Raw genomic sequence first — 23,298 nt, forward strand, 5'->3', positions numbered from 1 at the left:
AGTTAAAAAAAAAAAAAAAAAAAAAGTCAATGTAAACCTCTTGTTTACCGAAATTTGATAAACAAAATCCGTGAGCCGGAAAAATCTGACCAACAGTTCCAACTCAGCCGTTTCGTAGACCGCATCAAGAAGAGAAGAGCTCCGGTTCCACATAAAAAACAGGCATCCAGGATCGGGCGTGCGTTTTGTTTGGCATAGATCTTCTAATAAGAACATTTCAAAGGTTTCAGGCCACATTTGTAAAAACAGTGGAGGATCCATTTAATGATGGATAGAAAATCTAAAGAAAGAAAAAAAAAAAAAAAAAAAAAAACTACAAATCCATTATCTTCTCTTCATGTGATAATTTTTTTTTTTTAAATCTTCAAGGGACCCAAAAAAGAAAAAAAAAAAAAAAAAAAAAAAAACAACAGCTCAGTGCACGATCAAAGTCACCTTTTGCATTACATAAAAGACACAGCATAAATTTACACAATGTATGAAAAAAAATGCTTTTATTACTCGTTTCTCATTGGACGGTACACAGTGATTACTGGACATATTGCTAACTTGTATAAAAAAGTGTTTGACTTCTATTTGTGACAGTTCCCACATTTTAAAACTGCACAATGTTTGGTGACACATACAAGTGTTTTTCTCGAGAATAGTGTGCCAATGAATCCTGTAGCAGAAGTAATGAATCTATGCAGCTGTTCTAGAATAAGGTTCTACTCCCCAAACAGCAGCAGATTTATAGAAAAACAGATCATAAAAAAAAAAAAATAAATTGCGAGGCAGATGTGAAATAAGCACAATAAGTTGACAAAAAAACCTGCTGTCTAACAGCTTTGGTCATGGATACAAAAATAAGGTCCAAAGTACTTCGTGAAGATAATTATGCTTTAACTGGTCAGACGAAAGGTTGAACGCACACATAATGACTAATGGAAAACATGCTGACAACATTAGACATTAACCATGTTTACTAAATTAAAGGACAAAATCAAACGTTTCCCACGAGTCATGGTTTAGGTTTTACGTCACCTAAATTTTAGGATTGTGTCCAGCCTGAAAAAGGAAGCATTCATGCACTGTAGAGTGTGGGTGTAGTGGTACTTTCAGGACAAACTGACCCACAGCTAACTCAGCAATCATCGTCCTCAAAGAGTCTGGTTATTTTCTAATTTGTAAACCCACCTATCAACGTTTGTGTCAACCTACGTAAATGTTTGTTTCTGTTGCATATGTGAAGGCAGAAAACGTTCCCTTGTGTTTTATCTAGGGCTTTGATGTGTTTCCTTTAAGCTTTCTTCATGCCTCGTCCCATCAGGCAGGCAAACACAGTCATCACCATTTTGCTGTTCACTTCCACCAAGTCCTCTGGCAAAGCGTAGACTTTGGCTCCGATCTTCCTGGCCATAGAGATGGCATATCTGGAAAACAAACGGCGTACAAATCAAGCCTCAGGGTTGGGGTCAATTACATTTTTCAATTAGAATTACGTTTTAGATCATCCATGTTCAATTACAACTCAATTCCGATTACGGTAATTGGCATTTTTCCCCAATTACAATTAAAATAATTGTTTTCCCCTGAAGATTCTGATTACGTTCTCCATTACTAAAGTTATATTAAAATTAATCACATTTTATGGACTTATTTATGTCAGGCTCAGTAACGGTGATCTTGTTCTAGTAATTCCAGCAAGTTCTATTTGAATAATAAGTTAAGGTTTCATTTATTCAGACTAATAATTTTCAGGAAATCTACTTTGATCTCCCGACGTGTTTCGACTGTCAACTGTCAGTCTTCTTCAGAGGCATCTGCTGATCACTTTGATGTTTCCGTGACTTCCACGTAATAATTCCAGCAAGTTCTTTTTGTCTTCTTTTTTCAATAATAACAGACGCCTCTGAAGAAAACTGGCAGTTGACAGTCAAAACATGTCAGGAGATCAAAGTAAACTTCCTGAAAAACGCTTGAATAAATAAAACCTTAACATATCTTTCTCTAGTGTTAGCATTACTCTAAAAAATATATATGATCTAATTTGCTTTTTCATCTCTTTTTTATCTTGTTAGGCTTACTTATCCAACAAAATATTGGTATTAATATCAGTATACCCATAGATTTACCGTAATTTCCGAACTATAAGCCCCTACTTTTTTCTCACGCTTTCAACCCTGCGGCTTAAACAATGACGCGGCTAAATTGTGGATTCCTCCCGGATTTATAAGCTTCATGCCACCACAAAATTAAGCTCTGTCACATTAGATCAGGTGAACAATGAAATTGTTAACATTAAATCGTTCTTGCGCGCACTGAATGATTCTGATCATTCATTTTGTCATGATGCACACTGCCTCATCATAGCAACGACGTAGAGAAATGTTGTCAGAGAGAGAGAAAGCGAGCGAGCACCTGCTGCAGCAACAACAGTGTGGATGCAGTAAAAGTCAGTCAGTTTGTAATAAAAGGATAAACGGCATAAAGTTGTTAAATCACAGCGTTAGGTTTGTTCATTATTGATCGGTGCTCTGGACTCAGAGGCTGATGGAGACACTTCCATAAGGAGGACGGACAGATGGAGATCAGAACAGTGTTCTCAGAACTGTTCTGATCTCTGCTCTGTCTACAGTAAAACTCAGCCAGTTTGTAATAGTAGCATAACAGCATTAAGTTGTCAAATCACCACATTGGATTTGTTCAGAAGCAATTGCGTTCGTATTCTGACTCAGAGTCCGACTCGTTGTGATCGCTCCGCACAGTAAGAAAAGCAGATGAAGTGGTGTATCAGTCTGGTTCCAGTACAAAGTGACCATAAAAAACTGTAAATGGACTGATATGGAGACGTGGGGCAGTGAGGAGGAGACGCAGACTTTTCCCTGCAACCTAACTTGAGTACAGCAGCCCACCTACCTGCCCGTTCGGATTGGCCGAGTTGTCTGACGGGCACATCATCAGCCACAAGAGTGCTGCCTATGTTAGGCTGCGGCATATGTGTGGATTATTGTAATGCGGCCAATAAAACAGTGTGCTTTATAGCCCAGAAATTGCGGTAAATATCTTTTTTCAAAACTGACCCCAACCCTGTCAAGCATCATCTTTACTTACTTGGCATTGTCCAGTTTGTCTTCGTCCGACAGACTTTCAGTTTTGACCAGCTCATAGTTGACACTTTTAGGTTGGATGGCATCAATCAGGTCAAGGACTGGAAGACTTGTACTGATTCCTTTGTCCTAGACCCAGAAAGCACACATCACACGTCATTACTTTGATGATGCATAAATGAACCATAAATCCCTAAACAAAGCACCTGTAGTACATAAATGGGTAACACTTTACTTGGAATTTTATACACAATGGCTGACATTACACTGCCAATGTTATGACATGACACCTGTCATTAGCATTAATAAGGTGTCATGAAGGCTGTCATTAGTTACCCTTTCCCCTAATGAATAATACAAGCCACGGAAATGAACTAGTGTGGCTATTTAAGAATAAAAAAAAAAAAACAATCGAAATTCAAACATCTTTGTAACGGTTCCGGAACCGTATTCTTAAAGACTGTAGGTTAATGACAGGATGTAGTGCGCGGACACAAATTACCTTCCTGTTTATTTTCAAAATAAAATACGTGTCCAAGGCAGACCGAATTTCCATCCATTTTCTGACCCTCTGGAGGTTTCCAGTGTGTTAACATTTTCCAGCTGTTCCATCATTTTAATTATTATATTTTATCCCTGGCTATGCTACAGTGTAAGGCCTTGATTCAAACACTTCTTGTTGAGGTGTCCCATGATTAAATAGTTAGTAAAAGATTAAGTAAAGGAGTAAATATTGTGTTGCTGAGCCTCGTTCTAAGTTTATAAACTTCATTATAATGAAAAATTTACTATTTTAAAGGAAGCTTAGAGTGTTTTATCTTGTTTCTAACACACACACACTTCGCTGTTTAAAGTGAGACTTGCCTTAAAATTTTTGATGGATGAACTCTTGGAAGCATTGGCCAAAGTCTGATTAACCCACGAAATGATCAGATCATCACTGGCAGCGTCCCCGTTGCCCAGGTCTTCCAGAACTTTAAATGTGTACCTGTAGGTGGATTACACAGGATGGATTTCAGTGAATCTTTATCCGCTCCCTGTGGGAACGATCAATAAAACTGTCTGCACTGGCATGTGCTGCTCCACCATCATCACTGACTCACCTCCTCATGAGCTGCCACACCAGAGCCAGGGTGAGGGTTTCATTGGCATCGTAGAGGTCCTGACCTGCTATTCCCACCAAGGAAAAACCAGCTTTATTTTTCCCCAGCTCCACCGCATAGTTGCAGTTTTCAATCTGACAAAAACACACAGTTACACAAGTGATTTGAACAAATGATGCATAAACTAATTTTCCTAATCATCACTTTCAATATTTTAACAACATGGAGGAGCTAACGCTAACACGTCTTTAGTATTCCTAACATAAGCTTCATGCAGGAGTAGTAATAAAAAACCAGTATTTAAACCAGTCTCAGCCATTATGGCTTCATCAGAACTTTGAAATATCCATAAAAAGAAAAGCGGCGTCCAAATTGCACTTCAGCTTTAAAACTCCCACGCTCTGCCCGCCTAGTTGTCGGCCAATGAACGTCATGCGAGTCACATATGCAAGGGTGTCGATTACATTTTCTTGACACATTGCCCAGGCAGGCATCTTGGTATAAACAGACACACCAATGGGTGTTAATTACATTGTTCTCCATTCTCTGAAGTGTTCGTTGCACCAAGAGCAAAGATGATTTTTCTTTTTTCAAGTTTAAATGAGGTTTTATGTGGGACCCGCAGAAATATTGGGGCCGATATGAACATATAACGGTCCCAACGGTGTCCCCCTCCCACAACTCAATGTTATATTTTTCCATTCTCATTTTCAAACTCCATCAAGGTATTGATACCCTGAAGCCACACCAAATTTGGTTATCCTATCTTAAACAGTTGCTGAGAGAAACTGTCCAATTTAACTCAGATGGACTTTACGTTTTATGTTTATATTGTATATATTGTTTATTCCTTAAATAATTTTTTACACTGGAGTTGTGTACAGTGACAATAAAGACGTTCTTCTAAATGGCTACAGGGGTCCTCAGGTAAAAGCGGGGGCATCAGAGCTTATCGCCTGTAGTAAATAGTGCAGCTTATGCATGTGTTTCTCAGTTATACAAAATAAAAACAGAGTTTAAACAACGCATGTACATCTGGAAGTCTCTTTACTGTCCATGTGTGCAACGATTATTATGACGGTAACGATTAAAAAAGGAAAAAAACAACAACCAAAGCCGTTTGAAATGCAGAGTAGGGGAACAAAATGACAGCGTTAGGGACCCAAACGCTCAACTACGCTGGCGAGAACCCTGCATTGACTTTATTAAATATCATTGGTTTGAATTATTTAGAAAAGGAAACTATGTGCCTTGATGTACACACCAACCTTTTTTAAATGACCTCCTCCGATGCCTTTGAATGGAGGATGGTTGACTTTGTTGTCCCAGTCCACAGGAACCTTTGTTTTTTCATAGAGCTGAAGAATCACCATGGCATCGATCAGATCACTGCATTAACACACACACACACACACACACACACACACACACACACACACACACACACACACACACACACACACACACACACACACACACACACACACACACACACACACACACACACACACACACACACACACACACACACACACACACACACACACACACACACACACACACGTGATGCGATGTGAGCAAACACACGAGCAAGCCTCCCAACTGCTCAGATGACATGTAAACACGGACCCATAGATGTGGTGAACATGTGGAGAGACTCCCAAAGAGTTCATCCAGTTCCTGAAGGTCCTTTCCTCTCTGGTCTCACCTGGACAGAATGAAAGTGAAAGTGAGCTAGGAGAAAACAAAAGAAGGTTGCAGTGCATTCTGGGAGGATTCTTTAACTGGATGCATACTCGTGACATTGAACTCTTGGTCCTCTGGTTTGGTAAGGGCGGGGTGTTTGTTGAACAGCGTGGCCACGAAGGCCATGTTCAGCTTTGCGTTTCCAGACACGACGTCAGTGGCTGTCACAAACTGTCTACAGTCCAGACGGTCGGCCTGGACCAGCATCAGCTCAGCTCGTTTCACTGCATCCTTTTCCTGGAGACACCAAAACATTTGGATCAAAGTACATCATTACTGGAACCCAAAATCACCTAAAGTTGGAACAACATAATGTTTTCTGTAATAAAAGAGAAGGAAAAAACAGATGCTTTACATAATGTTCTGAGAAGTAGTGAAAGCAGAAACTCCTAAAATTAGTTTTCTAATACAAAATATATCGTTATAGGCGACATTCAAATTTGGTATAGCTTGAATCTTGATACATTGCCCAAGCCTAATCAGCTTCTATATTTTTTTAATAATGTTCTTCTGTTTCACTTTGTATTATATAATTCTAATAACAGACAGGGTCACTGACAGGAAGCAGCTGGACATGCATAATTGACAGCTTTAGCTCCAAAAGGTGCATCAGAAAGAGCAAATGAGGAGAGGTCAAATTCTAGTACTTTGAGTCAGTCTGTGCAGAATGAAGGACTAAAACTATCTTCCATTTCTCTGACTCCATGTGTACAAACATTCACTTTCCACTAAGGGTGCAAAAAAACAAAAAAATTATCGTATCGATAAATTCAATTTTTTAATCATCTATTTTAATGAAAAAAAACCATTTAATTGCGCATAGCACGTAAACGCCCGGTCACTAGGCGTCAGTGAACCACATCAGACCTTGGTAAACTACATCACTCCTCAATGCATTTTAGCTTGGAATACATTTATTTTCATAAAACATACTGGGCACTTTTGTGTTACTTTAAGTTCTTAAAAGAAAGTAACCACACTCACATTTTTCTTAAACTCAAAATTCCAAATGCTAATACAGAAAGTCCTTTTTCAACAAAAAATAAGTTAGAATTTATATGGTTGAAACTAAAAAATCAATTATGTTTAACTAATATAAATAATCAACTTAGAAAAACAAATCCATTTTTTTTCTTCTTTTTTTCTAAACTATGACAATAATGCTTAATTCTTCAACATTATAAACCATAGAGGATAAAATACAATAAACAGGAACTGATTCCCTGAGAAAACTATATTTGTATGCATTTTCTGGGTGATGTCACTGGTGTTTTATGAGATTGGATGTGATCCCTCCTTTGTATGTATATATATATATATATTGTATGTATCATATCTCCTTGCCATGTTGGTGCGTTTTCAAGTAAGTAGCATGCAGTGAGTTTAGACTGTGCAGTGAGAAGCCAGGAGGAGAGTAGAGGCAACCGCTATGTAGCGGAAACTGGTACCAGTAGTATAGTAGGAACCGTTACAATTTGGCACCACGAGGTACCGTGCAACTATGACGTCAACGTATTTTTTGTGTCGATGTCGATGCGTTGTCCCGGCCCTAGTTTCATACCATTTTGTACTTGTAAAGGTGAAATGTGTATTTATTGATATTGTGATATATCATGATGAATTTCATATCGTTTAGTATCGGGAAATATCGTATCGTGACATGCAAATTGTGAATCGCATCATCAGATTCATGGCAATGTACACTCCTACTCCTCACTAGAATGTGTTTTACTTGAACAAAATCCACTCCAGGGTTCCCTGTGGTCCGCTGCAGTAGAGGCATTATTTGTCTGAAAAACTCTACAATGTGATATTATCTGATTGCATTCTGAGTATCACAGGCCTATAATAGGTGCCGAGAGGAAAAGACGGGGCTTTCCTTTCTATTCAGTAGGATGATATAAAAAGCCACATTTAACTTCTACAGGAAGTAACAACAGGCTCAACAGGAAGTCCACTCAGCTCATGTTGGCTCAAAGAACTCAGAGTTTAGTCCGAGCAGCACACACACACTTGCACACCAGTGTTGGGGTAGTTACTCCAAAAAGTAATTGATTACTCCTGTAAACTGTTGTGACATTACTTTACTATGTGGTAGGTATAATAGACTAAAAGTAAAAAGTGGTCTCTGGTTCATATCGAAGGAGATTTAGGTCTACTCATGAGTTTCATCTGTTGAGCTTCTATCTCCACATGAAGTCACCTCCTCACTGCTCCACGTCTGCATATCAGTCCATTTACAGCTTTTTATGCTCAGCTGCTGCTGCTGCTGACAAACGCATGTCCACCATTACCGTTCTGCCATAATAAGCTAGAAAATACAGGGTGAACCCATGAAAGGGCATTTCTATAGTCTAGTAAAGTAGTCTAGTTAACAATATTTCAAGTGTAATGCCTTACTTTACCTCGTTAAAGATAATGTAATGTTACTTTAACATGTTACTCCAACACTGTTACACACACAGGGGTGGACTGGGAATAAAATAATAATAATCAGCCCTGGCATTATCAGTAACACCTTATAGAAGCTGTTAAGTCAGTGATGCTCAACATGTGGCTTTTTATGTTTTTGTAATTATTCCCCCAGAAAAACCTTAAAAGGGGGAAACTTTTTAACCCATTTCACAACTTTCTTTGTCTCATTTTTGCCTCTTCTCAAATAGTTCTAACTTTTTTCAGACTTTAGCTACCTTCTGCCAATAAATACCTTCAACCCCCCCTATTTTTTTTGTTAATTTCTTGCAAGTTCTTTTAGAAACATGTCACATTTCCTTTTTTCCCCACATTTTTGCCCTTTTTCTCTATTGTCTCCCACATTTTGTTCATTAAATCTACCCTTTGCCATAACATTCTACCTGGTTCCTCTGTATTTGCCAATGTTTTGCCCACTCTTGACTGCTTTTGGCCCATTTCAGTCACTGTACAACATTTTCTTGCCACCTGTTTCCATTTCTGCCTCCACTTACTCATTAAAAAAGAAAAAAGATGCCCGGTGGGCCAGATGGCCACCCTGCACACATGTCTACCTATTCAGTTACACTCACACACACTGAACTCACATATAGACCGGTCATGTCCACGGCGACACGAGGGACGTCTTCTTTGCTTCCATCAGGGGCGATCTGTTCCAGTAGGTGGAAGTACGCTTTGGAGTCCTACACACACAGACAGACACTAATAGTAACTACAGACTAAACCACTTCCTCAGACCATCATGTGGTTACACCCATCTGTTGTTGCTACCTCATGTAAGTGATTCAAAGGTTATTAAACAAATGTTCAGAGTACCAATAAATAAATGCATTCATTCTGTGTTGTCCTGTTTAAAGCTCTTTAATTCATTTAAAGAGCCATCTTGGTCAATGTGTCCCACACACTCCATAATGTGCTGGTCAGCCACAGGATACACTACGGTGCTCAACAGAACAACTCAGGAATTAAACTGTACAACTCCTCACTTTAACCCGACAGCTTCGTGATTTTACAGTGTAGATGGCTCAGTATACTATACTTGTATTCATCTGCATTATATTTTCTGCTGTAATGTGTGCACTTGTATTTAATCCCTATTTAATTAACAGTCATTTTTAATTATGTACGTTTTCTTTCTATACTTTAGTGTTTCTTCTTTTCATTCACAATAGTATCTGTAAAAAAAATATTTCCCCCTGGGATAAATATAGTATATCTGACTAGGATAAATAACAGGTCAGAATCTTTAGGCTCTTGAATTATTTTTATTTGGAGGGGTGGTTCTGCAACAATTATTGAATTAAAAATATTTGAGTTGTTTAGTGATGAGCTTTATATATTGGGAGCCTCCAATTGTATTGAGGAGTTTCATTGAATTTGTGAACCGTTATTTGAAACTGAGTTACTTGATGATTTGCCTTAGGATTCAGGTTTTCTCAGGCAGGTGGAAATCAGTCTTTTGCACCTGACTTTAACACAAAACAAACATCTGACTGTAAAAGAAGGACTAGTGGAACTTCAAGCAGTTTTATCTTAAAAAGTGTTGGATATTGATTATAATCTTTTTAATTTATTTAAATGAGTGTCCCTACATTTGCAAATCTTGCATTGCAGAACATTATAGTTTAATGATAAATGTGTTTTTGTACGTGGACAGACCTCAACACTCTGAAAGGAAGAGAAAATAAAGGTACATTCTGCAACATTTTCTTACCTTAATATCGCCAGAGAAGTTTGAAATTGACATGCCAACTTTCTTTAAATGAAAATTTGCCCAACGCAGCAGAAGCTCCTCAGGACTGAGTTTCATTAGTTCCTCCAGACTCTCCCCTTCCTCCAGTAATGCAGCAATGGCTGTGTTTGGATGAGAGCAGAGAGGACAAAAAAAAAAAAAAAAAAAAAATCAATGACACATAAGTAACACAGTTAACCACTTTTTTTTGCACTCCAAACCTGTCTCATTACAGAAGTTCCTGGTATATCATAATACTGATGCACAGACCACAATACAAGAAACAGGAGAACCCGAGAAGTCGTTGCTGTGTATCATGGGCGTTAATTTTAGTTTAAAAAAAAAAAAAAAAAATGATGGCTCACAAAAACCCAGTTGTGTGCAAATTGTGCAATAAAGAGTTTGCCGATCACCAGAGCTCTTCTAGCCTCCGCTACCACCTCATATGCTAACATGTAGGAGCTAACACCTCAATGCTAACATGTAGCAGCTAGCATGAACAATGGTTCTAATGGGAGCAGACAGTGTCTCCAATCCCCACTGGAGAAGATAACAGGGTTCAGAGCCAAAATGAATAAGTCCATGAGTGGCAAATGAACAAAGTCAGTGGATAAATGATTGTAGTGGACAGTCGACCACTATCAGTGGTAGAGGATGTGGGTGGGGCTAGAAGCACTGCTACAGATACCACCGTCTGAACCAACTTATCAACTGATATGCGGAAAGACTATTTCAGAATAAATTCATCAGGTGCTCTGTTTATTTCATGATATCCACTGATATTCTAACTATTTTACACTGTTCAGTTTCTACTTCTCAAGAATGTTCTGTATTAAGTGCTGTTTTTTTTATTTTAATACAAAAAGAAATTTGTTTTAGAAAGTTTACAAAAAAATCCAGAAAAGCATGAATATAGCTTAATGAAATTTAAGTTTGTGTGATATGCATAAAAATTATTATGATTATGATTATGCTAGCACTGATAAAAAATAACTATTTTGTTGTTTAAGCTAATTTTTTTTCATTGATTCAGTCATACACCAAAATCTATTTAAATTGGAAAACGTTACTTCTCATGTCAAATATTGTTAGGCAATTAATTTAGAAAAATAGGGTTGAATTAATTGCAAAGTCTCAAATAAATTAGATTTTTCATTTCTTTTGAAAAAAAAAAAAAAAAAGTCCCACCATTAGTATTTCCATATGCTGGTACGTTGGCTAACATATTATACACACTGTACCTTCATTGCGGCTCAGCTCTATGTCAGCAAACAGTCCAATCTTTATGATCTGCCAGAGGAGGCCGAGCACCAGGTGAGGCTTTCCTTCCTTTAAATCTTGCGCTCCGATATTGACAACCTGGCACCCGATGGCTGACGCAGAATTCAAGGCCAAGTTCAGGTTCTCCTGTTGGAAAAAACAAAGTCAGATGATCCAGAGTGCACATTTTCTAGTTTGACAGTAGAAACATGAACTTATTAGAATATTTGAGATTGTGACCTGAATGGTAAAGGGGGTGAGTTTCTTTTTATTAATGGTCCTCTCATCGATGGTCTCAGGAACAGAAAGGTTGATCAGTTTACTGCAGGAACAAAAAAAGGATCAAACCATGAGGACAGGTTGAAAAAAAAAAAAAAACAATTAAATTCAAGATATCTCTGCTGATTTACCAAAGCAAGATGCCATTGGACACTGCAGAAAACAGGCTTTCAGTGTTGGGGTCAATGGGCAGAACCTCCTGACAGTCTGGATCCTTCTCCAAACTGGAGTTGATGTAGTTGGCGAAGGCAAAACGCTCCTGCTCTGTGGATACAGATGAAAGTTATCTCTCTGCTGCACAGGTCAGAGGGTACTGAACCCATGTGCAGTGGGTTGGGGGCGGGGCTTAGACTGCTTCCATAGCTCCACTGACCAGAGATGGAATGCTGCGTTCCTTCACTGGAGATCTCACTGGTGCCTCCGATGGCTAAAATGCCTTCCTTCTTGTTCAGAGCCTCTTTGAACTTTGCAGTTCTGCAGTCCTTCTGGTTTAGGTAGACCTGCACAGGAACGCAAACAAAAAAAATGTAGCACATCCCACATTACCATCAACCTAATCAGGGGCTGGGAAGCTATTGTTATCCTGCATGTTCTTCATCCTTTTCAGAGGAAATCCTACTTCCTCAGGGTCAAACAATCCCCAATATTGGTATCCGCTGCAAAAAAAACAGACCAATCGTCCTGATGGTGGTGCTACAGAAAAATTTCAACGTGTGAAAACTCACAAGAAATCAACCATATGTGCTACATATTCAAAACGTTCACTAAAATGTAGCTTCAGTACTGTCATGACCCGGCTTGAAAGGTCACAACAAGAAGAAAGGGAGACAAGACCATGGCAAACATTTCAAAGCATCTTTATTGTTTAAGTCAAAAATCTAACATTCAAGTTAAATAAATCAAATAAACCAAATTATGTTCAATTCTATGAAAGTAAACCAAGTTAGACAAAATTAAACCAAGTTCCATCAAGGTAAACCAAATTAGCTATTTACATCATGGCATGTGTAGATCAGTAGTCTGTGAAGTGTGCAGGAGTGAAGATGATGCATGTGTTGCAAGTTGTAAAGAAAGCTAAAACCTAATTTAACTAAACATATCCAAATCAAACTAAGGTGTGGTGTGTGCCTGTGTGGAGACTGGAGGAGAGAGTGAGTGAAGGAGTTTAAATAACCTCAGCACACTGGGCCCAGGTGTCTGATATTACCAATCAGCAGACTGGAACACTGAGCCATCAGCACATGATGTCACAAGTACAGTGGAAAGTTCGGTTAAACCTATTGCTAATTACAACAACAAAACAAGTGATTAAATCTTTCTATCTCTCACACTTTTTGCTGACTTGACAGTAAACTTGCTCCAGCTCATCTCCAAATCGTGCTACACAAACACCCACACACATTTTTGATCCAAAAATGAGCCTAAAGAGGATCAAAACATGTGAATGTAATGATGAGATCCTAAGTAGTAATTATCATAATGCATTGGATTTATATAGCGCCTTATATTTGTGATTCAAAGCGCTTTACAATGCATTATTCTTTCACTCCACACTTAGTGGTGGTAAGCTACTATTGTAGCCACAGATGCCCTGGGGCAGACTGACGGAAGAGAGGCTGCTATAGTGCACCATCGGCCCGTCCGACCACCAACACACTACATTCATACTAGGCAATGTGGGTGAAGTGCCTTGCCCAAGGACACAGTGACAGATACCCCCCACCCACTGTGGCACCTGGAATTCTGTGGTCACCCATCCAACTACCAACCAGGCCCAGACCAGCTTATGACATACTATCCCATAATCATTTGATACAGAACTTTAGTATTCACTCTCAGGTGAACAATTAGAGTTGATGCAAAAATGTCACTTTTAAAACATCAGTTTTTTTTTACTAATGGAGCCAATAAATCATTGATAAAAAAGATAATCACCAACATCTCAAGGCTGTCTAGATGCAATGTGTATTTTTGTCTTAACTGAATGTAGCCGTTTTAACTACTTTCTTGCCCACAGGTGACTTGCTTAGTCAAATATTGAAGCTACAAATTACATTTATTTGTGCTGAATGCTTAATGACAGAGGGGAGGCGTCTTGGTCGGGGCCAAAAATTGCCTGGCCCCGACCATTGCTGCACAGCAACTATAAATATAATCTGTTTTACTCAGCTATGTTTGTACATTAGGAGCAAGGGTCTCAGTACTGAGATGTACCCGTGCAGGATTAGCCATGCACAGAGATTACTGTACTGATTAAAAAAAAAATGCTTATAATATCACATCAGTCGACAAATGATAAATAAAAAAAAAAAAAAAAGATAGTCATGATCAGATTTATATGAATACAACAGCTTATTATTGTAAAGTTACATTAGGTTAACTGTTATTTATTGCAATGTATATTATAATCATGTTTTTTTGGAAAATAAATGACCCTTCACCGTAAAGAAGATGAACCCGTCTATCATTTCTTTGTGGCGTTGGAACCTCTCCTGCCTCGTATATTGAGCAGTTGTACATTTTTCCCCAAGAAAAGGAGCCATTCAGCACTTGTCAAATAACATTAGCTTTGAAATTGAATTTTCAATCTCAGCATGGCAGAAGTAGCAAAACTCACAGCAGAACTAGCAAAAATTCATTTTCCGGTAGTGCGCATGCTCATAATCGATCTCAGTACGAGGTAGCACCAACCGTGACACCGGATCCCATGTTCTGTGTTTCAAGAAAATGCTGTGTTCCATGAAACACGGAACTCTGGATTTTCCGAACACTTATTATATATATTAATTAAAAAAATTAAAAAAAAGACTGAACACCCCCTGAAGTCAGAGCTCCTTACTCGCTAAAGTCAGGGGAAAAAATTTAATATATCGATGAGCTATTAGTGAGAAATTTAAACATGCTGTTGCTGTACTCAGACCAGAATCTTCAACTCGAAAATTCCGATTTCCGAGTTGCCTTGAACGCAGCATTACGTGTTTCTCAGTCAGCTTGCTACTTGATTGGCTACATTCCGTTTCACATCACAAACCACAGGGTTGTGAGTCGTTGGCTTTTCCACACACAAGTCAGTTCAAAGAGCTGAACATTGGGATTCATCCATTTCTCAAACTGATCTAGATCATCCCCAAAATCTAATCACCTTATTTCCTGAAAATGTCATCAAAATCCATTCATTAGTTTTTTAGCTAGACTGTTCATAGACTAAAATAAAATAACAGCAGATAAAACATAACTTTCTTTGGTGGAGGCAGGTAAACGGAGCAAAATCAACGAGAGCAGTAAAGATATTGTTGATTAAAGTGTTACCTACAGCTGTGAACTCTTGGAAGCTGATCCGTTCATCCTTGTTTTTGTCCAAAGCCTGAATGATTTGTCTCATCTCATATCCAGGAATAGGTAGGCCGCACTGTTTGAAAAGGTTCCCGAGCTCAGAGGGACAGATGTGCCCGTTCCCATCAACATCTGCACCAGTGGAAACAAGAGGGACAGAGTAGACGGAGTTCAGAAATCCACAATGGGTTTGTTTAGTTCCAGCTGCAGTGAATAACTTAAATAACTGTAGAAAATACGTACCGATTTTATCAAAGACCTCCCTCATCTCATCCAGCTCCGCAGCACTGATTTGTCTCTGAACAGACATCTTCACACTGATGGGACACAGAGGACAACAAACCATCACATTTATACACAGTAGCTTGATTTCATATCCAGCCAATGAGACATGAAGCATTTCTAAAGGATGACGGACACTTCCAAAAAAACTGTTAGAATAACTACCATGAAGTTATCCTAATTAGGGGATGTGCCCACACCTCCCCATCACTTAAATTAAAAACACAACATTGACGTCAAAGGTCAAGCCTAATGAAAGGAATAAGATATAAACTGAATTTCCACTTAATTCCTTCAAACTGAAATTAATTCAGCAGGTCCAGACAACCAGAATGCGTAAATATCAGCTTAGTATCATCAGCATATTGTGTTTGAGTGTGTATATCTGTGCGTTTGAACCAGCTTAGCCTGCCAACAAACATGCATTATTTTTATGTAAATACGAGGAATGCACCGAAATGAGAAAACCAAAATTATTAAAGGCATCCTTCACTGTTTTTACAAGTTTTGCCTAAATTCCACTGCAAACCATTTTTAGCTGTTATTCTTAAAATGATCCTCATTGAGTGTTTTTAAGTCAATTTTATCTGTTTTATTGTGCTGAATGTGTTACTGTTGTGGCCGCGTCAAAAAAAGAAATTCTGTCACTGCTTCAGACAATAAATTCTATCTATTCTAGTCTTTGAAATGTACTTATTATAATATCTATGCCTGACAAAATGCATTATTATGGACCATATTCAATATTCATTTACCGGTAATAAATACTTTTAACAATGGGACTAATTTACAGTTTTAGAGCCTGTGTTCCACCATCTTAAAAACACATGATTGATGATGTCACATTGCCCCACTGCCTGTAAATATCCCATTGTTTTCTATTGGAGTGAAGCATTCAGTCTGATTTTTAGATCATTTAGCAGCTTTTTCAGTAAAAAAAAAAAAAAAAAACAGGAAAAGTTAAAGATGTCGATGTTACCCTCTTGTTTAACAAAAATGGATAAAAACAGTTGTGACCCGAAATAATCTGTGACCACAGGGGGCGACAGTTCCAACTCTGTAGTTTGGTAGTAGACAATGAAGCAGAGAAGAAGAGCTCTCTCAAGGGACCATGACTCACAGTGCACGACTGATGGCTGAATTTAGTGACTGCTGAGGGCCTCCCACCCAAAAGGACTTCTATCCTCAGGGTTTGTGCATCTTCAACAGTTTGTGATATTCTTTCTAACTTCAGCCACCAAAGCATTGGCCGCGTACTGATTAAGGGAGAGTTAAGCCCGCCTCGGGGGGCAGAGTTGGAACTGTCGCCCCCTGCAGTCACAGATTTTCTCTGGTCACAACTGTTTTTACCCTCTTTCAGTGAACAAAAGAGGGTTACATCGACAACTCTCCTATGGAACCTTTACTCTCGATTAAACGGTGGATGATTGAAAATCTGGTGGCTGAAGTAAATGAGTAAATCCTGGACTGTTGAAGGACTCCCACCAAAGGGACTTCCTTCAACAGTCCATGATTTATTTGATGGCCGAATATTGGATGCATTATGAATAAATACCCTTAAAAACATTCATTACTTTACAAAGTACATGTGTAGGACAAGATTAATTTCCATCTAATCATATTGCAAGAACATTTTAATGAAATGCAAATATTGAGGAAAGATTTGAGCACCTTAAAATACTGAAAGAAAATATTGTGATTATTGCATTAAAAACTAAGGCTAGACATAAAGTTTTAGCAATTCCTTCAACACACACTGATCAGATGACAACTGGTATGTTTACAGTTTCCAAGTCACACATTTAAGAACACAGAAACATATTCAAAAAGATGGAAAAGTGATGACGCAGCCCGTCGGCTAGAAATATCTGAAGAACATGGCTGAGCAGGAGAGTATTTACAAAAAATTAAAAAAAAAAGATTTATGTTTGTGTGATTTAAAACTATGAATATTTAGAATAGTAATTAAATGTTTTGGACCAACAAAACAAAGCAACAATATGTAGCAACAACAAGGTGTTCAAAGTGATTCACGTAAGGTAATAAAACATGACATAAGGCACAAAAGCCATTTAAAAAGAATAAGGGTCAATACGTTTTTTAGGGCCGATACTGATATCTAAAACAGACATTCATTTGCTATATATATATATATATATATATATATATATATAAAAAATTGGTGTCAATATTTAAGATAACATAACCGCGATTAAACTAAATACAGTATACTGTTTGTTTTTGTACAGTGATTTATGATTGGTTCTTTTTATAAAAGACCTCATACCTCAAGATTAAAAAAAATAGGCAACAAAACAGTTTTGACCGAACAACGTGATCTAATGCCGCGTTACAAGCAAATCACCACTCAGGATTTTCCGACCTCCTACTTGAAAAAGTGACTTGGAACGTCCCCGGTCTGCCATGTTTAGGATATTTTGACATGCTGTTGCAAAACTCGGAGGTTAAAATATTCAACACGGAAATGCAGATTTCAGAGGTGCCTCTAAGGCAGCATTACAGGTCTCTCAATCATATTGCTTCTTGATTGGCCTCATTCCTTTCCATGTGTTCCAGAAAATATACAAGTCATTAAAGTATAGGTCAAGTTTGATTTACCCTTCATCACTTATTAACAACACCCGTGATCTTTCTCATCACTCCATGAGAACATCAGATTACAGATTAAAGGACATCTTTATTTAATTAATTCCAAGATAAAAAAATAACTGCTGTCAGGAGATGCATTTATTTTAATATGTACAGTATGCATGTTTTGCTGTTGTACCTGAATGAAACATTTCAAGGGGCCCTCACTGCAACAACATTTTAACCTTTATTGAAAGAAGGTAAATAAATACAAATTGTGACTATTCTTAAAAACTCATAAAAGTGCAAAATGCAAAGAAATAAATATGTTTCTATTTTTACTGCTCACCGTTGAAAATGCCACATATTGGTCCCAGTCACTGGTTTATATTCAGTGTTTTTCTTTTAATTCCTCACTGATGTTTAGCTGCTCGTCTGTCTCACACTGTGCACATCTCAGCAGTGTCTAACTCATAACTTAGGATGTTTTTACATGGTTATTAAATCAACACCATATAATTAAAGGCAGTGTTTTACCATGTAGAATATTTTGTACTTAATTTGATAACATTGCTAAATAATGCTGACACAGAATCTTCCTTTTTCCTGATCAGTCAGACCTTCTTGGTATGAGATCAAGTGATAACCATGTCAGAACCGCGTGATCCTTAAGCCAGTTTGTTGCCAACACAGTCCGCCACCCTAACCAGATGACGTAGCTGAATATCTGTGTAAATGAAAAACAACTGAACAAAGCAGAGCTTTGCTCATGGCTTTACATTTAGAGACGATCAATACTGGAAGACAAACCAGTAAAAGAAACATCATGGCGTAATAACAATCTGATGCTCTCACAGATGACAGAAAATCTAAATATTTCAAACAGTGTCCATTTTAATGAAGACTGCTTCTTAAAAATCTGATAAATGGGCGGTGATCACGTTACAAGACGATAAACAAATCAGACGAAGGTTCAGGCTTTCATGCAAAAACTGGCCAGCACGACACATGAAAATCATACTCGTGTCCACATAAAGCACAGCTTCTTATGACAGTGCTAAAGACAAGTCAGTATATTAACAATTTAAAAGAGTTGCATAACAATAAATAAGAAAACACCTTCCTAATGCAAGCGTGCATGGAAAACATCACACTAATAACAAAAGAGCATGAAAAGATCAATTTATACTAATGTAGTTTGGATGTTTAATGTCATGTTAAACTCTTTACCCCAAGGGTTCTCAACCTTGGGGTCAGGAACCCATTTAGAGTCACAAGACAATGGGAAGGGATCGCCAGAGGCCTTAATGAAACTAAAAAAAATGTTTTTTTCATAATTTGAGCCCATTTTTGCCTACTTTTACCCTTTTTCTGCAACTACACCAAACTTCCCATATTGTAACCTATTTATCATTTATATTACCCCCATTTCTTCCACTTCTCCATTAGAGCTGGGCAATATATCGTGATTCAAGACATGACAAACTACATCCGTATCGGTCCTGTTGCCGGTATTTTTAAGGTGACGTTAATCCTCAAGCCTCAGTCAAGCATTGATACTACCGTGCGGCCTCTCAGTCCTCCTTAAGAATCCACATGCGGAGCTGACTGATGGGAGGGGCTACTGTAGACGGTGCTTGCCTGGCTTCATGAGTAGGCGTGTCTGTAGACGCCATCTACATATTTTTTTATTGTTTTCAGCCAAAAAACTGCACACTTCAGTAAAACACATAGCTATTTAAATGGCTATTGTGATTTTGAGTCAGAAAAGTGTGCAGAACCAGATGAGTTGTGTGTGTGCGTTGTACGGGGTTCTCCACGGCTTAGCCTTTAGCCTAGCCGATAGTCCTCCGTCGCAGCCACGCTTCTGCCATCTGTCGAACCGCCTCCATCTGCTCCAGTGGCGGCGAGTGCTGGCAGGAAAACCCGCTGTTTTGTAGGCTCCCGGGTTGTTTCGGCGGTAGGTTTCCCCGCACATCGGCCGTTACCGTGCCTCGGCTACCGGCAACGTTTAGTTGGAGTAGTGACTTGCGATCATATATTATCTTACAGCTTAAACGTTGAGTTAATATGGCAAAATGGATAAATCAACATAGTTAGCCTTGTTGTCACGAGCCAGTGCAGCACTATCAGAGGCACAGCTCACTAATTCACCTTTTGCACAATTTTTCATTGTTAAGTTATGTTTGATTTGAATATTTGTATTGTTTAGGTAGTTAGTTTAGTGTTTTGTTAATATAAAAAAGTATTTTATACAGTATTTTTTACTGATTTATTTATACATTTTTAGTGTTTTATTTAGAACTATTTTGTATTTCTCATTTATTTCATGTGCCCTATTGTTAAAAATGTTCAAAAATAAACAGATTGATGTTCATTAGTATTATTTTAATTTTTGTTATTTTGTGTTTTTCCTTTGATTTAAAAAAAAGTATGGTATCGATTAAAACACTGAATCGATAAGAGTAGTAGTACAGTAGTATTCCCATCCCTATTGATGAAGAGGTAAAGCCATAGATTTGTTTGCTTTATTGTTGTAATCTGTGCTTTAAAATGTATATTTTATATTTATTTAAACTTTAAATAAATATGAAATTGTTTATTATGAAACAGATTCATTTATTGCTTGTGTTCGTTGAAAAATACACGACAAGAAAAAATAACCGCATATTAAATCGCAATTAGCTTATTTTCCAAAATCGTTCAGCCCTAGTTTGAAGGTGGGACGTCAGGGACATTTAGGTTTGTTGTGAAATGTGTAGAGTGATAACTATTGTGTTTTCATATATTATGGCTTTTAGCAAAGACACTGTAGGGAGATGAACCCCATCTATTCTGATTCCAGTTTGCTGTCCTCGTGAATCCAGATCTCCTCAGACCAGAACAAACTCGGTCTGGACTCGTGTAGTCATTAACCCACAACAGTCAGTTTAGATGCTCACAGAATTTGTAAAGCATTTATGAAATTCCTTGCTTTTTGAACCAAGCAGCAGCCATGTTGAAACTCTCAGGTCATTCTGATCCACAGAGATATTTGAGAAACACATACACAGACAGACATTCCTTGCTTCTGTAGAGACATTCGTAGAATACAGTCAAACAGTGTCCTTTACGATTTTAACATTTCTGAGATATACATTTTTTATAGCTTATTTTGTATTAAAATACTCGTTTTAGGAGTCACTGTTTTCGTTACTCCTCAAAACAGCATAAAAAGCACAGTTCAATGGATTACTCCCTGCGTTCTAACCCAGACCTTCCCCTAAACAAGCCACACTATAGAACTCATTGGCACGTGCTGTCCCTTAGAGGAGAAAAAGACTTAAGTGGCACAGATTGTACAGCTGTTAATAAACATGCTTGTGTGGCATTTTCCATCAGAAAATTTAACCCTGAATTGTGTTTTTGGTCAGACTTTGAGTTAAAAATATTGAGATTAATATATCACCATTTTGAGAAAAATAGAGAGATATGAGTTTTGGTCCTTATCGCCCGACGCCCAGTCCTATTCTCCATCAAATTTGAAGCATTTTCTGCACGTCTTTGCACTTTTAAGAGATTTTCAGCACTTATAAACCCTTTCCACCACTTCTCCTACCTAATGTTGCATATGTTGATCCATTATTGTCAGTTCACCTCTTTTCACGATATTTCATGCTTATATTTGCCTATTTAACCACATTCACAATTTGTCATACCCATTATTTGCCAGTTTAAACTAATTGTTCAAATAGACAATTTGACACTTTTCTGGCCGTTTTTTCCCACTTTTAACCAATTTCTGTGGTTTTTAAAATCCCATTTCACCACCATTTTTGGTCACTTTTAATCGATTTTATTTATGATTAAAACAAGGATTTACATCTTTAAGATGACTATATATTATGGAGCAAATAATAAACTTCCTAAATAAGTGGATATTATTCAAATCAATAAATGAATGTGGTTATCACAGATTCATAGAACAATGGACCATCATTTTTGCTCCACATGACTGTTCTTCAATGTTCATGTGTGAGTTCAACCACAGTGGGGGGTCTCTGGCACATATATGTTGGGGTCGTGGCCTGAAAATGTTGAGAACCACAGCTTTAATTAAAATCAACCCTCACCTGTACAAACATACAGCCTATAGCCACTAGGGGTCACTGTTTCATAGAGGGGAGTTCGATTATTTGATGGAACGTGAGATTAGGAGTCTGTCCTTTCACATACAAATTAAACTAAACACGTACAGACGTTTTTATTAATTAAAAAATAAAAATAAAAAATAAAAAAATCACTCTTTATTCTAGAATGTGAGAGCGTTAAATCGCCAAGCACGTGGTTGTACTTTATTCAAAAACGCATGCTCTGGAGTCATCCAGTCAGTAAGGACTAAGGAGTGGACAGACTGGGTGATGTGATGTCAGTCTTCCTGTTCCAGACCATTCATGATGCATTCAATCAGCACGTGAGGAACATTCACCATGACACACCTGGGCTAGCTTCACAGGTACAGCATAGTGCTTAGTCTGCTGATAAAAAAAACCAGCTTCAGCCTGTTGTTCTCACACACACACACGTGTTTATTTAGCTTCACAGCGTCCCGATAAGGTGAATAAATAATATATCATTGTTCAGGGTGAGCTGCTAAAGTGCTTTAAAGGAGGAGAGCATCGTTCTTAACCGTCCTGTCTGTGTAGCACTCAGTCCTCTGTTTAACTTCCAGCTGCTGCAAACATGTTGAAATGAGCTCAGGGTGCTTTCCTTACCTGCAGCCTGTGAGACAATCCCTGTGTCGGCCTTCCTCTGTCTGTACGTCTGTCTGTCTGTGTGTGTGTGTGTGTGTGTGTCCCGTTTTCACAAGCGACACCGCCTGCTGAAAGGCTAAGCTCCGCCCCTCCGCTCCGCCCTTTCCGCTATTCCCAGCTTCCCCTACAGCGAAGCGGGCGGGAACGGATGTCTAATGTTGCATTCCAGGACACTCGGAATTCTATGTGCTAGATTTGTGTCTTTAGTACTCAATTAAAAAAAAAAAAAAAAGTTTGTTTCAAACAAAAATAAAAATTTTCAATCAAAGAAAAAAAAGTGTTCAAATGCAAAAAAAATAAAGAAACGTTTTTTCTTCGATTGAAAATATTTATTTTTGATTGAATCAAAGTATTTTTAAACCTTTTTTTTTCGTCTAAATTTAATAATAAAGACACAAATCTACCTCTGTAAAATTCGGCATTTTCTAGTTTAAAACCTCCGGATTGCTGACTACACAGCGTTCCAGAAGCAGCATATCGAATAATTTTTCTAAAATTGCAGGATATTGGAAAAGATCAATATTTTTTTTCAACAATTTGCAATTAAAAATGACTATCATCATGTGATAAAAGCGTGGGAAAACTGTGAACCCTGGCAAATAGTGTGGATATACATTAAA

At 37.9% G+C, this 23,298-nt stretch overlaps 1 protein-coding gene across 1 annotated transcript; it reads right to left on the bottom strand.

The window, feature by feature from the left end:
- Positions 1–472: 472 nt before the first annotated feature.
- Positions 473–22,762, bottom strand: LOC114471035 (plastin-2-like). Its single transcript, XM_028459555.1, has 16 exons — positions 22,640–22,762; positions 15,258–15,331; positions 14,995–15,146; positions 12,055–12,181; positions 11,813–11,945; positions 11,643–11,724; positions 11,384–11,549; positions 10,125–10,264; positions 8,998–9,093; positions 5,989–6,175; positions 5,822–5,900; positions 5,461–5,581; positions 4,193–4,326; positions 3,954–4,077; positions 3,094–3,218; positions 473–1,412 (listed from the first exon to the last, which is right to left on the bottom strand). The coding sequence occupies exons 2-16, from the start codon at positions 15,322–15,324 to the stop codon at positions 1,280–1,282; spliced, it is 1,866 nt and encodes a 621-aa protein (XP_028315356.1). The 5' UTR covers positions 15,325–15,331; positions 22,640–22,762; the 3' UTR covers positions 473–1,279.
- Between the last annotated feature and the right edge of the window lie 536 nt (positions 22,763–23,298).

This window comes from Gouania willdenowi, chromosome 10 (genome assembly GCF_900634775.1).
Source record: "Gouania willdenowi chromosome 10, fGouWil2.1, whole genome shotgun sequence".
NCBI classification, from domain to species: Eukaryota; Metazoa; Chordata; class Actinopteri; order Blenniiformes; family Gobiesocidae; genus Gouania; species Gouania willdenowi.